The sequence below is a fragment of the Arctopsyche grandis genome, chromosome 2, assembly GCF_051622035.1.
Source record: "Arctopsyche grandis isolate Sample6627 chromosome 2, ASM5162203v2, whole genome shotgun sequence".
NCBI classification, from domain to species: domain Eukaryota; kingdom Metazoa; phylum Arthropoda; class Insecta; order Trichoptera; family Hydropsychidae; genus Arctopsyche; species Arctopsyche grandis.
Genome location: NC_135356.1, coordinates 28,482,428 through 28,504,882, shown reverse-complemented (window position 1 = coordinate 28,504,882; position 22,455 = coordinate 28,482,428). Strand labels below are relative to the sequence as shown.

Genomic DNA, 22,455 nt, shown 5'->3' with positions numbered 1-22,455 from the left:
GCTTGACAGGAAGACCCCAATCCGCCTTCCTGGACAATTAATTACAAACAATGCAGCATTTTATTATTAGATAAATCACTGTATTTCCAGAAGCTGAAGAACACGAAATAACAATTAAGTAATTAATTAAATACAGAATTAATACATTGTGACATCTATGGATTTAGATTGAGTACATAATTTTTACAAATTGTACACACAATAAATACAGAAGATTTGCGACCACAGGAAAGATGATTTTTTGCCATTTTTTGAGGAACCGTTTCAGATAAAATTGGCAAACTCATAAGAAATGATCGATTTGGAGTCACAAATACCCCCAAATCTAACCAGCAGTATGGTGGATCGAACCCACTGATCACTTGGTGCTAAACATACACGTTACCATTAAGCCATAATGACATTTGAAAATGGCTAAATGACTTTTGAAATGAAATTTCATTTAACTGTGAAAACAGTGTGAAGTGAAACCGAATATGAGCGTCTCGTCGCTCCAACATGTATACGATTCGTAAAATCTCTACGACGTTATGTCACAATCATTGGCCGAAAACGGTATGCTTTTTTTCTTCATTGCGATTGTATATTTATGAATATATTATAAAAGGGTTTGGTATTGGACTGCCGGGTCCGCCATTAGAAAGTCAGATCATTTCTCTATTGATTTTATGAGTGCAAAAAAAACACACAACAATAGAAAAGGTCCAGTCGTAAACTGAAGAATATTCCTTTTTGGCCGTTGGATGTAACATCCCTATGGAATTCCGCCCTTAGAATTGGCAAACAACTAACCTTCGTTTGAGTAGACCGGTTCCGTATGGCAAATACCCCAATTCCCCAGCTAGACAAAGTTCCAGTTGGAAATTACGTAGAGCAACGTATTCGAGCCACTTTTGCTAATTTCATAACTTCAGTATCTGCATATATACTACATATGTATATATGCATTCATCGCGTATGCATTATGGAAGCCTTGAGGACTCATAGTCTTATAAATGAGCAGTGGAAAAGTCTATACATATGTACATATAAGTGGCGCACCTTCATTTGGAATGGTAATTGGACTATTCGTCACATTGCGGTGGTCAAAAAGACAATTTTTTCCATGAAAATCGCGAATACACAATATTTGGCACTCAAGTTCTCGTTATTATGATAGTTATCGTTAGTATGATGAACTTTTCGGCTGCCAGATTTTCCGCTATAGAGAATTTAGTCACTGTGTGGCGAGTACTTTGTGATCAGTAATCACTGGAGGTAGGACCGGAAGCGCGCCGTCTATTGTTCCATTATTGTAAATGCTTTGTAAAAAAGGTTCGGCAAACCTTTAACAATGCATTTACAACATTTGAACAATACGCGGCACCCTCTGGGTCCGGGCTTTAGACTGATCAGTAATCACCGAACCATTTGGAATAGATTGTCTCGGCTAATCCCCTGAAATCATTGAACCCTTCGAGTGCTGACGACTTTTTTGTTAAAGCCCGCCACGCTGAAAATTTCGCCAACATTTGCAAATAGAATTATTTTGAAATCCAATAGAAAGCAGGTATTAAAAATTGTAGCTAATCCAAGCAAGCTCTAGATCACTACTTTAGATAACTACCGCCGTGGATCTCGAGCTTTGTAGAGGTGTGTTTAGACTCTCTAATATGTATATCTTGCAACAATATGAAATACCCAAAAGAAGTCAATTAATGAATATATTTTTCCAAAACTAGTTCTATCTTCGTCATTGATTTTAAAATGTAATGCTCACAATCTAAATGCCAAGCCACAATCTAAAATACTCAGCAGTTAGGGATTTTTATCGGGAAATTCTGCTATGGTTATAAATTCAGAACAGAGACACTAAATCGTACAGCATGCCATGCCTTGGTAGACTCCAACTAGAATGGTCGTATCCTCATTCATTGTTAATTGATACGATCTTATTATTTCTACAAGTTTCTCTTACATTTCTTCAAATATGGGAATCACTGTAATCAATAACTGTCAAACTTATGTCAATTCAAGGATAAAATACCAACACTCTGGGTGGCTAGTTCTGACCCTGGTGGCATAGCATAGATCAGGCGTGTTGGCCATTTTTTTACATGTGCCAGACTATCTAAAAAAAAACACGTGCCGCATACCACTGTATGTTTCTGCGATTATACGTCTATGCCATGTATATATGATACATATCATATTAATGTGTCAATTTAGAATGTACTATAGAATACTTTTCGTGGTGGCCTTAATTCGTGAAACTGCTCATTTCATGAAATTGACAATAAAATGCTCAGACCAAGCCCTTTGCCCCAAAACGGGGCAAGCCTTTTGCATTTTTAATAAATTGATCAGTGTAAAGTATTCTTAAAAAAGGTGCAAAAGATAAACAATGACCAGTTTTTCTTAGCCAGTCATTTATTATTTGGAATTAACTGATATTTTTTGGGTCATGTGCTCATAAAAAAGGTTCGCAATGAAAAATTTCGCTTGTAGTGCCTTTTTAAATGAAATTGAGTGTAGTTTAAGTTTCGGACCGCCTTTATGATTACATATACTATGTAGATTTATATTCATTATTTATGATCTGAAACAGGCATAGCACGTCTCCCGTACTATTATATATACTATTATAAAATATATCATATCATCAGTAGATAATTACATAAAACCCATTAACCGACTGATGGGAGCAAACTCTCCCTCTTAATTTCCAAAATATAGTCGCTACGTAAGCTTTTACTGTGACATATTCAATTTATTTATCCAGCAATGAAATTATAATTTTTGTCATATGCTAAAATATACTTGGTTTGTTGGATGGTTTTTTACACATATCAAATCCTTGACAGTTTTTTCATTAAAACGCAAATTAAACTATTTGTTTTCAGCGTTTATTTAAAGTAATTTAAATTTTTAAATAAGCTTCATTGAAATAAATAGAGAATAGTGAGAGTAGTCACGATTTGAAATTTCAAGAATTATTTTAGCGAATTTTAAATCCGATTTTTGACATAATTGCTCATTACTTATTTCAATTTACCAAGTTTAATAAGAATGAAGACTATTACTTTAATATTTAAAATACTTTTAAATGAAAGTCGAATAGTTTTATGCGGTTTTAATGAAAAAGCTGTGACGGTGAATTGTACTTTTACGCCAGAGCTTCCAATGTCAATTATGTATAGTGAACTGCCATATAGTGAACTTGTATTTCGAAAGATTTTCTTTCACCTTCAGTGGTTTTCCACTTTCATTATGGAGCGGGTAGAAAATACAGTGGAAACGTATTTTTATATTACATATTTCATCAAATACAGTCGGATAAAACCGACAGCCTTTGACGGCAGAATTCCATAATCATATACATATTTGAATCGAATAAATTTCTCAGTGCACGTTCAGACATGTTTTAGATGAGTGCAAGGCAATATCATCCTATATACTTATGTACATATATATTGTCAAGTTCCAATGAAAGATTTATTTATTTTTTAAAACTACTTGGTAAACTAACCAAGATTTATCTTATTTTATTTTATTTACATACATACATATATACAAATATACCAGGAAGGCTTAACAGGTAAACCCCAAATGCGCCTTCCTGGTCCACATAATTATTACATAGATACATGTAAAGCTAAACAATATCTGACATCTATGGTCAGATATTACAAACATCGTATTAATACGATAAATAACGATGAATAACTTTCATGTAACAATACGAATTTTTTTATATTCGATAAACAACCACAGAGACATCTATGGTGAGCAATATGGTGAAACCTAAGATATAACAATAACTTAAGGTTCGCAACAGAAAATTGGGAAGGAAACGCCAATTTTACAGGAATCGTTTCAATGAAAATTAGAAAAATTGGCAATTCTGATAAGAAACGATCGACCTTGACAAACCAAGGTCTGGCCAATAGCAGGAATCGAACTCGTAACATCAAGCACGAGATAATTCAACATTCAACATTAGACCACGCTACTGGTTATATTGTAGATATATTCTAAATAAAGTAAAAAAGACAGATTATGGAACGATGATTTTTTTTTTGATTTTCAAATGCTTTTTATTATTACGAAATTATGTTCACAATACATCTTATATCTATTTTAATAGCTACTGATCTACTGATCATTTTCTATTTTACAATTTAATTTAATTTGGGTAGTAATCATAGTATTATATTATTCTAATGTTAATGTACAGCATAATAGGAAAAAGAGCTCAAAAACCTATTTACAATATGGAACGATGATGAATTTAATGTGAGATATGTAGAACTATTTAAATTTAACTTTGCTTCACTATTTAACTTTGTTTTGCTGCTGTGCTGACCGTTACTTGCAGAGTCGATATTAATGACAAGGGTTCTTGGAGTCTTGATGGTTATGACTACCCCTCTCGGAGTTGTTAGTGATGACTGTCACTCTCGGAGTCGATGGTAATGACTTACTGATGTGATCGAATCGTGATCTATATAAGTGATTTATTATCTTTTGGGTGGGGCGAATTCCTAGGTTATCTGAATATCCCATTACAGGAATTTGAATGGACGTGTTACTCGCGTGTTGTATATATAGAATTGAATCTCTGTTTGTTTGTCTGTCTGTCTCGTATAGGCTCTTAAACCACTAAACCGATTAGGATGGAACTTTCAGGATTTGTTGTATGCATGTCCGGGAAGCTTACTGTAAAAAAAAAACGGGAAAAAACCTCTTGATAATAATATTCATAATTACGATTTTACCGACGCGAAAGTATGAAGCGCCATTGTGTAGTCAAGGAAATGTTTTTGTTGGAAACCATGTTACCAGTTGGTTTATGTCGAATCGGCTTTGAAGATATGTTATTTGAGCTCCAACCATCACTTACATTACATTACATTTTATACCAGGAAGGCCTTACAGGTAAACCCTAATGCGCTTTCCTGGCCAATTACAAACAATACAGAATTTTAATTTTTATTATACAAGTCGCTGAATTACGATACATCGACTTAAACTCGCAATTTAACGAGACATCTATTAATTGTACATAAATTTTATTGTACATTAATCATACTCAAATAGTGGTGACATAGTAGATAGGAAGGATTTGTAGCCAATTTTTAATCGGGAAACGTTTCAATGAAATCAGAAAAAAATGGCAAACTCTGACAGGAAACGAACGACCACGAGTCACAAATATCCAGGTCTGACCAGTAGCATTACAGATATACTCAGAAAATTTATTTTCAATCGAGATCAGCTCATAGGATCGAACCTGGCGCCTCTCGAAACTATGCTGCTGGCTCACTTGAAACGGGAACGGGAACGGGAATTGAATGCCATATTATGGCATTGCAACGAATGCCGGGTTCAGCTAGTTGAATATAATTTCAAATATATACAGAAAAATAATTTATAATACGCCCATATATACTAACTTGAAAAAACTGCATGCCATATATAATATTACGGTTGTTACAGACATTACTAACAAACTAACCAGTAGATTCTATGACAGAATCACTAATAACCATACTAATACACTTGTGAAGAGTCTCGGTGATTGCAACAAAATGTCTATACCCTTCAGGTATAACACACAGATTACCTAAACACAATCTGCTTTAGGTAATCGACTTGAGAGAGTTTTTAATTAATATTATGTATTAGATGTATTATGAGCATTTATAAGAATTGTAAATAGGTTTTTTTCCTATTACGCTGTACATATTAACATTATAATAATATAATACTATGATTACTAACGAAATTAAATAAAAATTGTAAAATAGAAAATGATCAGTAGATCAGTAGCTATTAAAAAAGACATAAGATGTATTGTGAACATAATTTAGTAATCATAAAAAGGATTTAAAAATCAAAAAAAATATACAGAAATACACCACGCATATGTTCAAGTTTGGACATAAGTGTCGGTTTGTAACAGCCTGCCATGGCGCTACGGTGGAAAGGAAATGAAAAGTTAATAAATAAAAATATACATACATACATATTTCTTTTTATCAGGGATTCAACATTGAGCGGCGAGGAGGAGCTACCAAAAGCGAGATCTCCGCTGCGTGACAAGTTCGACTTCTGTCTGACAGGCCTGTCACTGTCACTGTCAGCGACCGTCCTTGCCATCATCTATCCGACATATCTGAAGAGTGTCATCTCCACATCCAACTCGTTTGTCGCCATCCTCTTTCCATCAACTGCGTGTTTCGTCTTCCTGCTCGCTATCTCAACTCTCCTGCACTGGTTCGACTGCTTCGATGGATTCCCATTGACCAAGTGTCCCCTGCCGATAAGAAGGTAACATATATATTACACACCCTTGGTTCTATATTGCCTATCCAACCATTACAATACAATAGCGGCGTGCTGAAGCGTAAAATTGGATAAAATTGCAAAGTACTATGTTCTTTTTGCGATGCGAACGATCATCTCAATATGACCCACTTACTTACGTATATATTTGTTATGAGACATTTCATATTGCATATTCCAGTTCAAATTATGTAGAAATATATGTACTATATACATTATATGTATATAGAGCTATGCGAAGAAAAAAATGCGACCGGGAAAAAGCTCACATTTCCCCCATCCCTACTCCAAAATCATATTTATTTTTTTTATATATACAAGAAAACACTACAAAACAAATTATTCCGACTTTTTTTTAGACGAAGACGGTTTAACCCTTTGAATGCTGAAAATGCCGATCGGCTTTTTGCCAACAAGTCCATGGGCCTGAAATACTCCGATAGGCATTGTTTTTTGAGTATGTAAAAGTAAACAATAATACTACCGGACTATCCGTTAAGCCTTTCCAGGTGGCATTGAAAAAAAATGCATTGAACATGAGTCGTGTAATCTGTGTCAATATTTATAAAGACTGGTTTACATCGGAATTTCTGAATTTATAACAGAATTATAGCAGAATTACCCAATGGAAATCCCTAACTGTTGAGAATTTTTTTTAAATGTGGCTTGGCATTTAGATTTTGAGCATTAAATTTTAACAACAATGAAGAAGATGTAACTAGTTTTGGAAAAATACATTCATTAATAGACTTCTTTTGTTTGTTTTATATTTTTGCAAGATATATTAGAGAGTCTAAACACACCTTCAAAAAACTCGAAATCCACGGCGGTAGTTATCTAGAGTAGTGATCAAGGGTTTGTTTGGATTAGCTACAATTTTTATACCTGCTTTATATTGGATTTCTAAATAATTTTAGTTGAAAATGTTGGCGAAATTTTAAACGTGGCGGGCTTCAACAGAAAAGACGTCAGCACTCAAAGGGTTAAATGGGTTTGTTATATCAAGAAAAAATACGTACGTATGTACATATATATGTATGTACATCAGTGGTGGCCACGCGGGCTATTTTTAGGCGTAGTTAATATTTTTCTCGTGAACCATTTTTTTAGATTAATAAAGGACATAAAAGTCAATAAATTGATATTGTTTTCGCATCCTTTGAAAGGAAATAACTGCAATGAATACTTATGATATTCTATGCCCGTCCATTGAGACTATTTTTATATGAAATTACTGTTAACTAAATAGCTTTTTCTTTTAGATAGACATTATTTAGCTTCTAGCTGGGATTTTCATTTTATTCCAAAATAACACTCTCAAAGCTCTCGGAGCCGAATAGTTTAAAAAAGGAAATAATGTTTATTACAGACGTCATCGTTAAATATAAGTGCAATCCTAAATAGAAAAGTAGTCATAAAGCAAGGAGAAAAAGGAAACGATGGATCTTATATACAATATTTAACACGAAAATATTTATTGTTATTGATTTATTTTATTACAATATATAATACTTGTTTATTCGTTTTATTAAAATGCATATCATATTTTAAATTGAAAACTCCTGTCCACTGCATCTATAGATAAAGCGTAGGAGTATAGTAGTAGTAAGATAGTACTAGAAAAATGAACTACGCCCAAAAAGAGCCCGTCGGACCACCACTGATGTACATGGTTTTAGAAAGTGTGCGTAAATGTAAAAAAATACTTAATTTGAATGTAAACTATGAATAAGTAAACAAATGATACAAAAAACAAAGATTTATTCGTTTTTATTACGACGCAAATAGAAGAACGTGATATTTTTATACTAAAAATCTATCTCCCTTGCTTTCGAGGAGGCAAAATCGTCGATAGTTTTATCTTAATCCAAGAATTGCATTGTCATGTTTTCAATTATTGAGAGTTACAAATTACTCAGTCTATCCCGAGTCATTGAAGATCTTTTGATTATTTTATGTTTAGTGAAAGACATTTCAGCTGATGCGGCGGTTACTAGAATACTGAAGAAAATTCTATAAGCTATCTTCATATCTTTAAAGTTTGCTGTCAATTTTAATATAACACACACACACATATATATACACATATATATATTCACATTAGTATACACACATATATACTTATGTGATTCGCCTTCTTAAATTAATTTTACATATATACTTCTAACATATAACAACATTATATAACTTTATTCGTATCGGATAAAGTAAGGTTTTGTAAATATTTTTATGTTTCCATATAAAACCGATTTATCATGTATTATATTAATGGGTTACTATAAATCTTATGTTGCATTTAAAAATATCAATAAATAAATGAAGCCCGGAAAATTGAATCTGATTTTTTATACTGTATATCTTATTAAAAAAAAACACATTGCTTATATATATGTACATATTATATTAGCGTTTACTTTATAGTGATCATAATAAAGCTCATGTATATTTTGCGGTGTATTTATGTATTATGTGTATATATATACACTAGTTGACATTGCAGTGTCTTGTGAATTGCGTAAAAAGTCGCTATTTTATCAATATTATTTATTAATTGCATATGTATATGTAAGTTATTTATGCAATCTAAAGGAGAAGACAAAGGTGAATTTTAATACGAATTATAACAGTCGCTCTAGAAATCGATATACCGAGATAACTTATATATGAAATACATCACATATGTACATATTCACCCTTTCAAAGTACATACATATGTATCAGAGATGATCAATACGTAGATCTTCTATTTGATCAACTATAATATATTATGAGAAGTATTAAAAAGGTCCGAGAGTTTTCGATATTGAATGGACGGAATCTCATTTGAATGGATATGGAATGACTGGAATCTCACACTTAAATTTCATTTGATTGTAAAGCTGCAGAAATTTCGCACTTGAAATCAATACCTTTAAACGTAGAAAGGTGTGGGCTGTTACATGTTTTTTTCACATATATTTTCCCCGGGTTCAAAGTGAAAAAAAATACTCCAAGAATGTTTTATATAACGCGATATTTTACAAAAGCGTCACATTTTTCGCCACGCGACTACATTACGTGTATAATTATTATTATCAATTTGTCTGGAAAAAATTAAAACATACTTCTGCGTTGGAAATTGCTTTTCAATTAAAACTTTTTAATTGAAGCTTGGCACAGGAAAAATCTTGTTTATTTACACCAACCGTTTGGAAAAAAATGTTTTATATAATTTTCACCCTTTACCAGAGTTGGAAGGCTTCAACACAGACGTCATTTGTTATATGTTCGTACATATATAATATACATATATGGTATATGAAATTTGTTTTGAAAATCAATAGCATATGCATCGCTTCAAAAAAATACAAACCTGTACATATGTAATTCAAATTTTAACGATGTAAAAAATATACATTACACGGAAAAAAAATTTCCTTGTTATACAAGGCTACACCTACATCCATATGTATGTATGTACGACAGTGGCGTACGGTGTCTTTTTAAACGAGGCATACCGTAATTGGAACAATGTTCATCTCCCCTTACATAATTCATCAATAACCACATCATACATATTATATAACTTGTTATTTAATTTTTTTTAAATATTACTACGCCTAAATAACGACTGAGACTAATCCCAAATGAGATTAGCACGTTTATTATAATCTATTTACTGTATTATGTACATATTATATGTATGCATATAAAATTTGAAAGTACGTTTGTATGCTTGCGCGCGGCTTAATCTGTCATACCTCATTTTAAGCCTGTCGAATAATTTATCAATGGCTACGTCACGATGCCGAAAAGTTGTTAAATTATGTAGAAACTTTATAATTTGATAAATTCATCTGTAGTTGTTTATTATTTATCGGTATCAACAATCGGGAAATACACAAGGCGCCACCCAAGTCGAAATTAGTTCTAATTCGCTCGAATTACACACGTACTGTATTATATTATATACACGAGTTCAGTCGGATTCGATTATTTCGACACTCAAAGGACCGATAGGCTTTACTCGCAATAGCCGTTACTCTTAATATCAGTAACGAGCTCAATCTAATTGGAATGCTTCTAGGGTGGAGGTTCGATTATAATAGATCGTATTTCAAAGACTGAATAAAGGAATTTTGGTTTGTATCATAATCTTATGCACTTCATTATGGTAGTCGATCGTTTTTAACGAATTATAATACGTAATTTTTTGCATATGTATATTCCTGAAAATCAGAAAATAAGGTAGTGAAATAATTTAGCTTGTAAACTAAGACTGTGTTTGTCATCTTTATGTTCCTGAGGCCTTCAACTTTCGACATTTCCCAAGCCAACCATTTTCTTTAGTGTCAGTTAGACGCTATGAATACTACACTAGAGGTAGAGGCGTTCAAAAAGTTCTTGAAAAACTTTAAATTAAAAGACAGCAAAGCTAATTGTGCGCTTTGCTTTACAACACGGCTGTGGACTCGATTGTACTTTCATATAAAAAATAAAAGGTTTCTGGGAAAAATATAAAAAACCTCGATTCTTGAGTAAATTTACTACTTCCGGGCGAGTTAAAATATTTAAAATATATCATTGTATAAAATTCAAAATTTCTATTACATGTTAAAAAAATTCAGTCTGATTCATTGAGCAGTTTTGGAGATAATTAATCCAAAAATTCAAAAAAAAGAGGACTTGTGTATAAGAGGAGGTACCGCTTCCGGTCAACTCAAAAATTAAAAAGAAATACATCGTATCGATGAGCATTTTATTAACCGATACTAAGTTTCAGTTCGATAGAGTTCGAGACTAATAGAGTTCAAAGAAATTCTTCACATATTTTCTGGATCATGAAAATGCGATCAGTGACTGACTCTGAGTTTGAACTTTCGCATGTTCACAAAACTTAATCTATTGTTACTATGTACGTTGTGTTTTTTAATAAACTCATAAGTAAGCGCTGCTAATTTTTTTTGATTATGATGATATTGATTAAATTGAAATAAAATTTGAAAAAAGTTGTTTTATCATTTGATACATGTATCGGTTGATTGCATAAGTTCCTGCCCATTTGCCGTTAAGAAACGTATGAAAATCAGGCACGAAATAATGCAATTAATCAATATTTGATTTTTTTATATAAAGATTTATCTCGATTCGTTCCAAATTTTCGATTTTTGTTTGAACGAGAGGATGCCGGATATATTTCCAGCCAGATTTGTGATGAATGTGTCAATATTTCGAACACACCATGAACAGATTCAAAATGATACGTTTGAATTCGAAGTCCATGCGTGTTTTTGGCATTTTTTTTATTTATTTGAATGGTGTGTTGAGTGTTTTCAAGTGGAGGAAATTCAAAAAATGAATAAAAACAATCAAATAAAAAAAAATCAAACTCATTGAATGGTTAGCTACATTAAATTTATTTGAATATAAGCAAAAGATACATTTGTTGATACATACATACATAAAAGCTAGAACTACACAATTAGAGAATGGAATCTAAGTCTAAATTACCAAAAATTATTCGAATGTGAAATAATTATTTTTAATTTAATTCAAAAGCTACAAACGAACAGTTGATATTATTTGAGAATAAAAGTAAAAAATTTTCCATACTATTGATATAATTTTTCTATGCATAATAACGACAGGAACAAATTCACTATTATTTAAATTGATCACAATAAATATCACTACGACTGCGCAAATGAAAATTTTATTTAATTTCTGGCAATTACAAAAAAAAAAATATCTATCACAATCACTACAAAAGAAGAATATCTATCAAATTGAATATAATTTCCCATTTGAGATAAGATGAATGAAAATAATCACTCATGGAGAGTTGTCTCGTCGTCGAGAGGCTCCTTTTCAACCTCCATCCACTTCGAAGATGACGGCCCGTCATTAACTGGAAAATTTACCACATCCATGACCGATTCGTGCATCTGTTTATTCTGCATCACAAATAGTTTTTCCGATGTTTCCTGTAATAAAAATTTTATTAAATTAAAAACTAACACTTTATTATGTACATATTATGTACATTGGTTATATACCTCCTTCACATCGTCGGCATCATCTTCACCAGCAACTTCATCAGTATTTTCAGCTTTTTCCGTATCGCCCCCAGTGTTGAAATTCACGAGAGTATTAATGGCCGTAAAATCATCGTTCGAAGGCAGGTCCATAAAAGTGTCGGATATTTGTACCAAATAAATATCTCGTACCTCAGGTAAATCATCTGGTACCTCAGGTACATCATCTTGTACCTCAATGTCAATCATTAAATCGTCCGATTCATCCTCGGACTCTTCTTCAATCGGCTCCGCCAATGACTTCTGCAATGAAAAAATTTAAAATAATGAAAATTTCACTGTTCAATGTATGTACATATGTTCGGTGGATGGAACTACTCCACCGACCACCTTAAATAGACATTATATGTATATATATATATATTGTATTTATTATCTATATAAATATATATATATATATATATATATATATATATATATATTATTTATATGGAAGATGGGGATTGCACTATTCGCCTTATCGTCTGGAATAAAAAAGTTATTATTTTTATTAATAAAATTTTTAAAACAATGGTACCTTTCTCATGAAAATCAAATATCGTTGAACCACTTCGTCAAATTTCGAAGTGTCTTCACATTTGTTGTCAGGTTGGAGCGGAGTCGAATTTTCCGACTTGTTATCGTTCGAAGACATTATTTCGCGATCGAATTTGACTTGTTCACTGTTTGAGAAGCAGAGCAATACTGACGTGTACAATCAGTATGGTAAAAATACTGAGGTTTTACAATAATAGACTAGGGGCGTCAATTTCTCCTCAGACGGTCCTGCGCTCTGACAGCGTTCTCAGACATTGTGAGATGTTTATGTAATTGTCGCGGTTTAAAACACACCGTTCACCCAAAATTTATATTTTTAATTTTTTTATCGTTATATAAAATTAAATATAATATATGAAATTAAATATTATGATATATGAAGTTATAATATATGAAGTTAATTTCAATTATTGTAACTTTTCTTCAGAATACATTTCAACTATTTTTATTAATACTAGTGGCGCTATTCAGTTTCGCTCGATATTCATAGCATTGATTTGTTTTTTTATTATTAAATTAGTTTGAATATTTAACAACAGCCAATCAGAAACGAACTACACGCCCATACAACGAACGGAATTTGTTTTATACATATACAATGTTACAATTGAAGTGTATCTTCCAGTTGTAATATATTTTGAACAGTTGGAATATATTCCATTTAACCTGGTGCCAACTACCGTTAAAGTTGAAGTGTATTTTCAATTGTAATATATTTCAACTAGTTGGAATATACATATGTATTCCGTCTAACCCGTGTAAGTTGATTCATATGCCGAATTACATTCCTAATGGTCAAAAATTATTACAACTGAAAATACAATTCAGTTATAAGTTGGTACCAGGTTAGATGGAAAGGTTTGGTTTTCGTGAAAACGTCACTCAACTAGTAAATTGAGTTGGAAAGTCACTTTTTTTTTTTAACACATTCTTAGAGTTATCGTAATACGATACTCATTACCTTTATTCGTAATACCTAGCAAATATTAACGCGTAACTGAATTATAAAGCTTTCGTAAAAACATCAGGCTGTCAAAACTCAACTGTCATATTACAAATGGCGCACACTGTTGAAAGGGTATTTGCGCTTGTAAAGATATAATTTACTATTTGAATTGTATTTGAATGTGAACGACCTAAAACGCCAGTTGGGATATATGTATGTATATTTCAACTGAAAATACACTTCGACTGTAACATACATATATACGATTATTAATAATTTATATACCAGTTGATTCATATAACCTTATTACCAAATGGAAGTAATCAAGATTTAAAAATTGTAAGCACGTTGTATCGATTTCTCTTCAGCCGCTCCTGTGCTATCCGTTATAACTGTAGAGGTCGGATAGTCACAGTGCTATCCATTGTTCCATTGTTGTAAATCCTTTGTAAAAAAGGTTCGGCAAACCTTTAACAATGCATTTACAACCTTTTAACAGTACGCGGCACCTTCTGGGTCCAACATTACAAATTATTTATTTATTTATTTAATAGTTTTGGACCATTGTGTATTTTAAATACATACGTGGGATATATATTCTGGAAATTAATTTATTAAAATTATCATATGTTTCAAATGAATATTTCGACATTGAATTTCATTTGAACTCGAAAACACTTAACATATATGGGTATTATTATGTAATATGTACCGGCTCGGTACTTCACCTGGAGTATTTCGAAAATTGAACATTCGACTCGAAAATACCAATTTATTAATCTGAACAGATTAATAACATATATGTATATACATACAATATAGAGAAACGTCTTTGGACTATATGCTACCCTTTTAAACAGATGGCAAAATGCCGCCCTTCAAAATGCCGCCCGCAAATTTTATTCAAAAACGAAAATATCTTTTCTGTATTTTTATTTTATATGTATACATGTACATATATAAATATGTAATAACAATAGTTGAAGTTTTGTGATCGTGCGAAAATTCGAGCTCGAGATTTAGACTGAATCCATCAGTGATCACTTTTTCATGGTCTAGAAAAATGTGTGTGTGTGTGTGTGTTTCTGTGTATTTTGGAGATTTTTTGATCATCGTTAGTCCTATCCGCCTGAAATTTAGTATCAGTTACTAAAATGCTAATCAGTACTACGAAAATTTTTTTTAAATTTTTAAGGTGGCCGGAAGTGGTATCTCCCTTTATAGGTGTATTCTTTTTTTAAGTTTTTGGATTAACTTATCTCTTAAAGCGAACAAATCAAACTCAATTTTTTTTACATGTAATATAAATGATAAATTTCATATACTACTTTTTAAATATTTTTACCTCAACCGGAAGTTTATGTTTTTCTCAGAAACCTTTCGGTGTATTTACCTACAATTTCATATCTACATAGAAGTTTAAGTTTTATACAAAATAATATATAAAATTTAGTGAAGGTCAGTCAACTGGAAGCGGCAGCTTACTCTCGTTCGATTTTTCTTGCACTTTTCGACCCTTTAAATATGTGTGATCTTCATGAATAAACTCCAGTATAATCCTTGTATCAATGTCATGTAATTAAAAATATTAACAAATTTGATAAACCGGAAGTTGGATTTTTTCTTCTTAGAAAAATCAAATATGACCACACCAATTGTTCTGTGTACATCACTGAACGTATTGAGCTTAAAATTCATATTTGTATTCTTCATAGAGTTGATAAAGCTTTGGTAAAAATTCGTAAGCCGGAAGTAGTAATTACATTAACCCTCAAAAATGTGTGGTCATATGTCAGTAACATGATCCACTCAAGATAGATATTATTAGACAAAATGTGTGCAAAATTTTTATTCCTATAATATACATGGAGAAAATTGATTTCGCATCTGAAAAAGGTCGATTTAAATTAAAAAATAAATCAAAGTCAATATTTTTTTAATATATAGGTACATACATATCTATGTATATACTTATGAACATATTTATTTAATGTTTCTGACTCGGGATCACTCGAAAATTCTGATATACATACATGTGCATACGTCACAATGAAATTATAATTTTCGAACGTTGAGTGATATTCACATACTCAATTGAGATTATTTTATAGAATGTTTCAAATTCAATAATTAATTGATATCTCGTAGGCAGAAAAATCAGGTTTCTGATTGCGACCACCCGATTGACGCTTTTACAAGTTCAATACTGGGCTAATATAAAAATAAACCATAAAAAAATTCATTCGAAAAATGAACAGTCGCTATTATAATACTTTTTAACAGTAAAACGACAACATTTGAGCAATTTTATATGGTATATATGTATATGATCCTTTGAAAATATGTATTTTGAAGAATGATGCTGTGCCCCATTTTATATAGCTAGGCTAATTTTAGACTTCTAATTTTTTCCGAGAGCTCTCACTTATAAATTTTGTATTTTAATATCACTAAAAGACTTCATTTTAATTTAATATTTAAAGCACTTAGTCAATGCAGTATTTAACGCTCTACAAACACAGGAGTGCCGGAACTTCGTTTAGCTGCAATATATAAACATATCTATTTCAAATGTTCCATTCAATTTGAAACACTTTCCTGTGTATTCTTTAAAACCTTTCATAAAAAAACCTTTGATTCTAGCCGTTGTACTTCAAAACATTTAATTTCGCGTAACGACTTCAGCACCAATCACGATGAGAGATTACTCAGGTTGAGCTTATCCGTTTAGAATGCTGATCCTACCGACAGATATGACTTAAGTCTGAGCCACCATTTGCATTGTTATTCGATTATCACCTTTCACTATCATTCCACGGATATTTTCTTCAGAAACTAAAGTTTACAGCCTCCAGCGGCTGTCGTCTCTGACGCTCTCACGAACTCCCCCCCCCCCCCCATTAAAACCTTTGATTCATTAATAAGGAGATTAGTTTTCTTTGATGCATTGTCTCTGAAAACATTCGCGATAGTTTTAATTACATTGGGGCATTGTCCAAACCAACTCGGCTAATAATTGAATGTTAGCTGCGCGCTAGGGAACTCACCTCAGGGGGTCGATCGATTCGCAGAAAAGGGCAACATAAAAGTCGGTCAGAGTGCACGTGTATGACGTACTCGCAAATGTAAATGTAACTAATGTCTTCTCGTTATCCCCAATTGTCATCTTCTTGTCAACAAGGTCGTAAAATATTGCGTAAAGATAGGGAGAAACCCAGCGGGAAACCATTGACGTATTTGATGTGGACGATCGGCGACAGATTTTTGTTTACGCAGATGTAAATACACGTAATTCCACGCTGACATTAGCATTCCGGAAATGTCGTGAATATTTGGCAAATCAAGCCTTGAAAAAAATACGCCCACGTCAATTTATTCTGGTACGAATAATGATCACGAGAGCCTTTGGGGCGTCTTAGGGCGAAATCAGACAGCACGTGGCACGTGGTTTTTTTTAGATAGTTTTAAACACATAGAAAAAATGTGACGTTCATCGCACGTGTGCATGAGATAGTACTTTCAAAACGACACATTCGACCTATGTCGTTGAAATTGTATGGTAGTATTTATCCCTGCTTTGGACCATTTTCGGTAAAATTATTTCGCCCTTAGGGCGAAAACACACAGCACGTCACGTTACACGTCGACAAGTTCTCCTAAATTTCTTCAAATATGGGATACACCGTTATCGATCACTGCCAAGCAAGTATAAATACAAGCATACAATTATTCCGAAAACGCTCCAGGCGATCATTTTGGGGCGGGGCGTTCTGGGTTTTCCATGTATGTAATATATGCAAGGCACGGCCCATTTTTTTCGCATGTTTAAAAGTATCTGAAAAAAACCACGTGCAACGTGCATCGCTGTGTATTCTATAATGTCCCTCAGAGTATTATGTAATGTCACTGTGGCTAATATGTAAATAAAATTAAAGAAGCAATCTATTCAATCTTGAATTCCCCGAATAATAGATATAGTGAGTCTGTCTGCGGGTATTTTCTCATTGGATGGACTGCCGAGAATAGAAGGCTTTCCGATTTACCGGTAAATCGCCAAAATTTCGCCATCCGTGATAACCGTAAATTCTTTTCTCGTGAATTAAGTATATGCTTAAAAGAAATGTTTAAAAATATCAAAAAAAAAACATGTGCCACGTGCATCGTTGTGTTTTCGCCCTTACGCACGTACATATGTACATATATTGACATGTTCCAGGGGTTGTTTATACGCCATCTAGGCCAAAACTCACCCCCATGTCTTGTTTTCGATGATATTTTATCCGTGTATTCATACATACACTTTTAGAAATAATGAGTTCGTACAATTCAATGTGCTAAAGCTGCGTACTTTGAATGCGGCTGAAAAATATTTTTCTGCGAAATATCACTCCACATTTTGTAATTTGCTTTATTAAAAAAGCTGCCAGTGTACATTTGTACACCCACTCGTTATTGGAGTGCTTTCGCAAAGCCCAGTGTGTTTGTCATCAAAGCATACACATGGGAAAGAGCTTTAGTCGAGGGCAAATAAAATTATTAATACCATTGAGTCATATCATTTCGAATTTCTCCAATAATCACGTACTGCGTGAACTCTGTCAAAGCCTACATAATGCTTGTTTAAATTTAAAACAATGTGATTCTCATAAAACGTGACCGATCGCGTTTCTGCGGGATATATTCACGGACTCGATGTGCATTGTTTGTCACGAAGACTGCTCTCTCTATAATGAATTGAGTTGCAGAAAACCTAACAATGGTTAAGCACTTTCATACATTTTTACATATGTGTGTATGTTCATGTGTCGATTGCTTGTAGGATAATCTGAATAGTTATCAAGATAGAATGGGATGTCTATTGACGACTTTTCCTTTCAATATAGCTAATTAGTACTTTTTCGGTCAACTTTCATGACCATCGTAAAAATATCAATTGGAGCTTTTGAGTAGGCAAATCTTAAGTCTATATGACTTCTACATAGTTTATTAAAAATTATAAAAGATGACAAAAGGAACTCAACCAGACAATCCAGATTAAATAATCCCGCATTGCTGGCGATTGAACGCAAACAAACATAAAGGAAAAAGAGTACTTGCATATTTTTTGCCTGAGAGCTGAACATTCCTAGCTACGCCACCGTATAAAGCGAATTGTGTCCTTTGAAGAAATTACGTGGAAAAAGTTTTCCTTGAAAATCGAGTTATATTTTTCTATAGTGTTTGTTTAGAGAGGCGACGTTCTTTTCAATTTCCATCTTTCACTATCGACGTCTATTTTTCGCAGCCACTCCAGATGAACTTCTTTTTACAATCTATTTTCTAGGATAAATAAGGGGAAAATTGAATTTTCCCCGAGACCTCGCTCCCAGGAAAATCACTCAATTATCGCCGGAAACCGAGTAATAAGGTCGCCAAAATGAAATTGGCGTACGTCGAGCAAAATGGCGCGGCGCGTAAATCGCATTTGAAAATTATTACATTGCGCGAATAGACTCGTCCGCGTACGTGTGCACGTTTTGCATTTTAACCCTTTCGTGCGCACAAATTTGTTTCATAAAATGAAATTCCGCATGGAAATAACCCTCCCCACCCCACCCGAACAAATACAGAAAAATTTAATATTCTCTTCTAAGCGGATCAACGTAGTGTTTGAATTCTTGTATGTACATACATATACTCATATTGACTTGTGAACGTGCTCTATTCAAGTTCAAGCTTTGGTATTGTATACACACACACACACACACACACATATATATATATATATATATATATATATATATATATATATATATATATATATATATATATATATATATATATATATATACGTATATATATGTGTGTATATATATTTGTATTTTTTTATTTTTTTTTTATTCAATAAATCTACTACGTACACTCGTCATTACTGATTGCTCCAATGCAACGAGTGTACTATACAGATCAAGAAACCCACCAAATTATATATTAATATATAATTCGGAATTATACATGACATATATGGTCAAACATAGCAAAGTGCATTGCCAACGCATTGCATATATATGCAACAATACGAATTAGTGTGCAGTAATCATCCACAGAGACATCTATGGAGAGAAACCCGGCGAACCTTGAGATATAAGATAATAACTCAAGATTGGGGAGGGAAGGCCAATATTGCAGGAATCGTTTCAATGAAAATCAGAACCATTGACAAACTCTGATAGAAAACGACCGACCTGGTTACAAACCAAGGTCTGGCCAGCAGCAACCAGTGTGACTCGAACTCGTAACCACACTGACCATATCAAGGCGTGCTAACCACTAGTCAATGCTGTTTGTGTGTATTTGGAGATCAATCTTCATATTAGTACGTTGTTGTAATATGTCGCTAGTCTACGCTGATAAATTAGAGACAATGGACTATTTGGAATCCATCGCCGCGCTATTGCCGATATACGGCACCAGCTGCTCGAAAATTGATCTTCCATATTGCGCTATCATGTATATTGTCCGATATCATATCTAAACACCAATAGCATAATAGACCAGTGGTTAGCATATAATGCTTTGAACAAAGTGGTCACTGGCTAAATCCCACCGGTTGCTGCTGGCCAGACCTTGTATATGTGCTCCAGGTCGATCGTTTCCTATCAGAGTTTGCCAATTTATTTGATTTTCATTGAAATGGTTCCAACAAATTGGAAAACTTTAACTATTTTTCGAAAGATTCGAATTTTCAGCATCTTAAATTTCGCTGATTTGTATAAAATACTGCAAATTCAATCAAATATGTCTCTATTAATGTACTTTATATTATATATAATATTTGGGCATAGATGTCGTGTTTAATGTAAAAAATATATATGTACAGTCCCATGAAATAAATTAATAAATAAAAATATGTATATAATAAATTACAAACAAAATACATAATCCCTGTTATATGAAGGCCTCTCAAATATATTATACTTTCAATTGTCTCTGTTTTGGGAATTCTATCTCATCTCACACATTGTTCTGATTTCATCCACCCATTTCCCATGTGGCCTTCCTTTGGACCCTTTTACATTATCTCGGGTACCATTCGAGCACTTATTTCGTCCATTTTAATCCGTCCTTCTAGCTATGTGACCCGCCCAATGTCATTTAAATTTATTTACTCTAACCATTAAATCAACCATCATATTTATAACCTATAAGTGGTTAGAATATTATCCTTTCGAGCAAAGTGGGCCCGGTTCGATTCCCACTAGTATCTGTTGGCCAGACCTTGGTTTGTGACTCCAGGTCGATCGTTTCCAATCAGAGTTTGCCAATTTATCTGATTTTCATTGAAACGGTTCTTGTAAAATCTCAAATTGGGCATCTACGTATGTACTTTAAATCTCAAGTTATTGATCTGCGTCGTGAGGTTGGCCCATTTCTATAATAAAATCCTGCAAACATTTTATCACTGTGGATGATGTTTGTATGAATTGGCATTGTATAAAAATCCTCGGATTAATTGTTTTGTTGTATTATATTTATGTTAGTATACTAGTCGCTTTGGAGTGATCTGTTAAGGCAAGTGTACATGTTCTAGCCCATATATTCCTCTTTCCACCTCTTCTCGTTACGCCAAGGATACAGCGTTCCATATTTTTTTGAGTACACTAGAACTTGTGCAGCATTCTGGTGAAGAACTTTTTCTTCAGGTACAGTGCTATTTTTATTTTATCCATGTTCGTAGTAACAATAGATGAAGTTACTACGTACATACACAAAATCATGCGAAAATTCGAACTCGAGATTTTTTTTCAATGCACTCCATCTGCAGTCTCCTTATTTCCTCTTCTTTATTACCCAACACAACAATATTCGATCTAGATGTGTATAAATAATTTTTAAATACTTCTACTGCCATATTGTATAATGTAATACTATCGAGCATGCAATATTTATTATAAATTAATTTAGTCTTATATATATGTAGGTATGTTGAATGAATTGTCAGCTGATAAACACTATAAATGCATCTAGTACAAATTAATATATAAATACATATTATTTTATTTTTCATATTGGATAATAACAACATTAAATACATCCCTAATTCATCGCTATAATCAAATATGTTCAGTATAAATGTTCAAATAATGTTAAGAAAACAATACCTTACAAATTAAAACAACAACATATATTTATGATTAAAAATGAAATGTGGCAGATTTTACTCAGGAATATAATATTACATAAATGTACGACAGACAAAGTTCATAATACTACATAATACGTTAACTTGATATCCACGAGTGGGTTTCCAAAGCTTTCCGGATACCTTTGAAAGTTCATAATTTAAATTACCAGAAGCCTTTTGGTTAGTCTTCATATTACATATCATATTGTACATATGTATATACATATAATACACATGAGCTATAATATAAATTATACCAAAGCGAAATAAACGAGGTACTATTTCCGGTCAAGCTAAACATTTGAAAAAAAATTACGGTGTATCGATAACAATTTCAGTAACCAATACTAAATTTCAGTTCGATAGGAATAACTGTGTTCAAAAAATCCCCAAAATACACTGACACA

The 22,455-nt window shown here is 32.8% G+C and overlaps 2 protein-coding genes across 2 annotated transcripts in view; one reads left to right on the top strand and one right to left on the bottom strand.

The window, feature by feature from the left end:
- Positions 1-22,455, top strand: part of LOC143922338 (uncharacterized) — a 186,979-nt gene that overhangs the window by 141,351 nt on the left and 23,173 nt on the right. The window contains exon 4 of the mRNA XM_077445562.1: positions 6,025-6,312. Within this exon, the coding sequence (XP_077301688.1) occupies positions 6,025-6,312 (288 nt within the window). The remainder of the gene's footprint in view (positions 1-6,024; positions 6,313-22,455) is intronic.
- LOC143922783 (uncharacterized) lies at positions 11,706-13,035 on the bottom strand. The gene is made up of 3 exons (XM_077446114.1): positions 12,919-13,035; positions 12,363-12,644; positions 11,706-12,290 (listed from the first exon to the last, which is right to left on the bottom strand). Exons 1-3 carry the CDS (start codon positions 13,033-13,035, stop codon positions 12,135-12,137), a joined length of 555 nt encoding a protein of 184 aa, XP_077302240.1. The 3' UTR covers positions 11,706-12,134.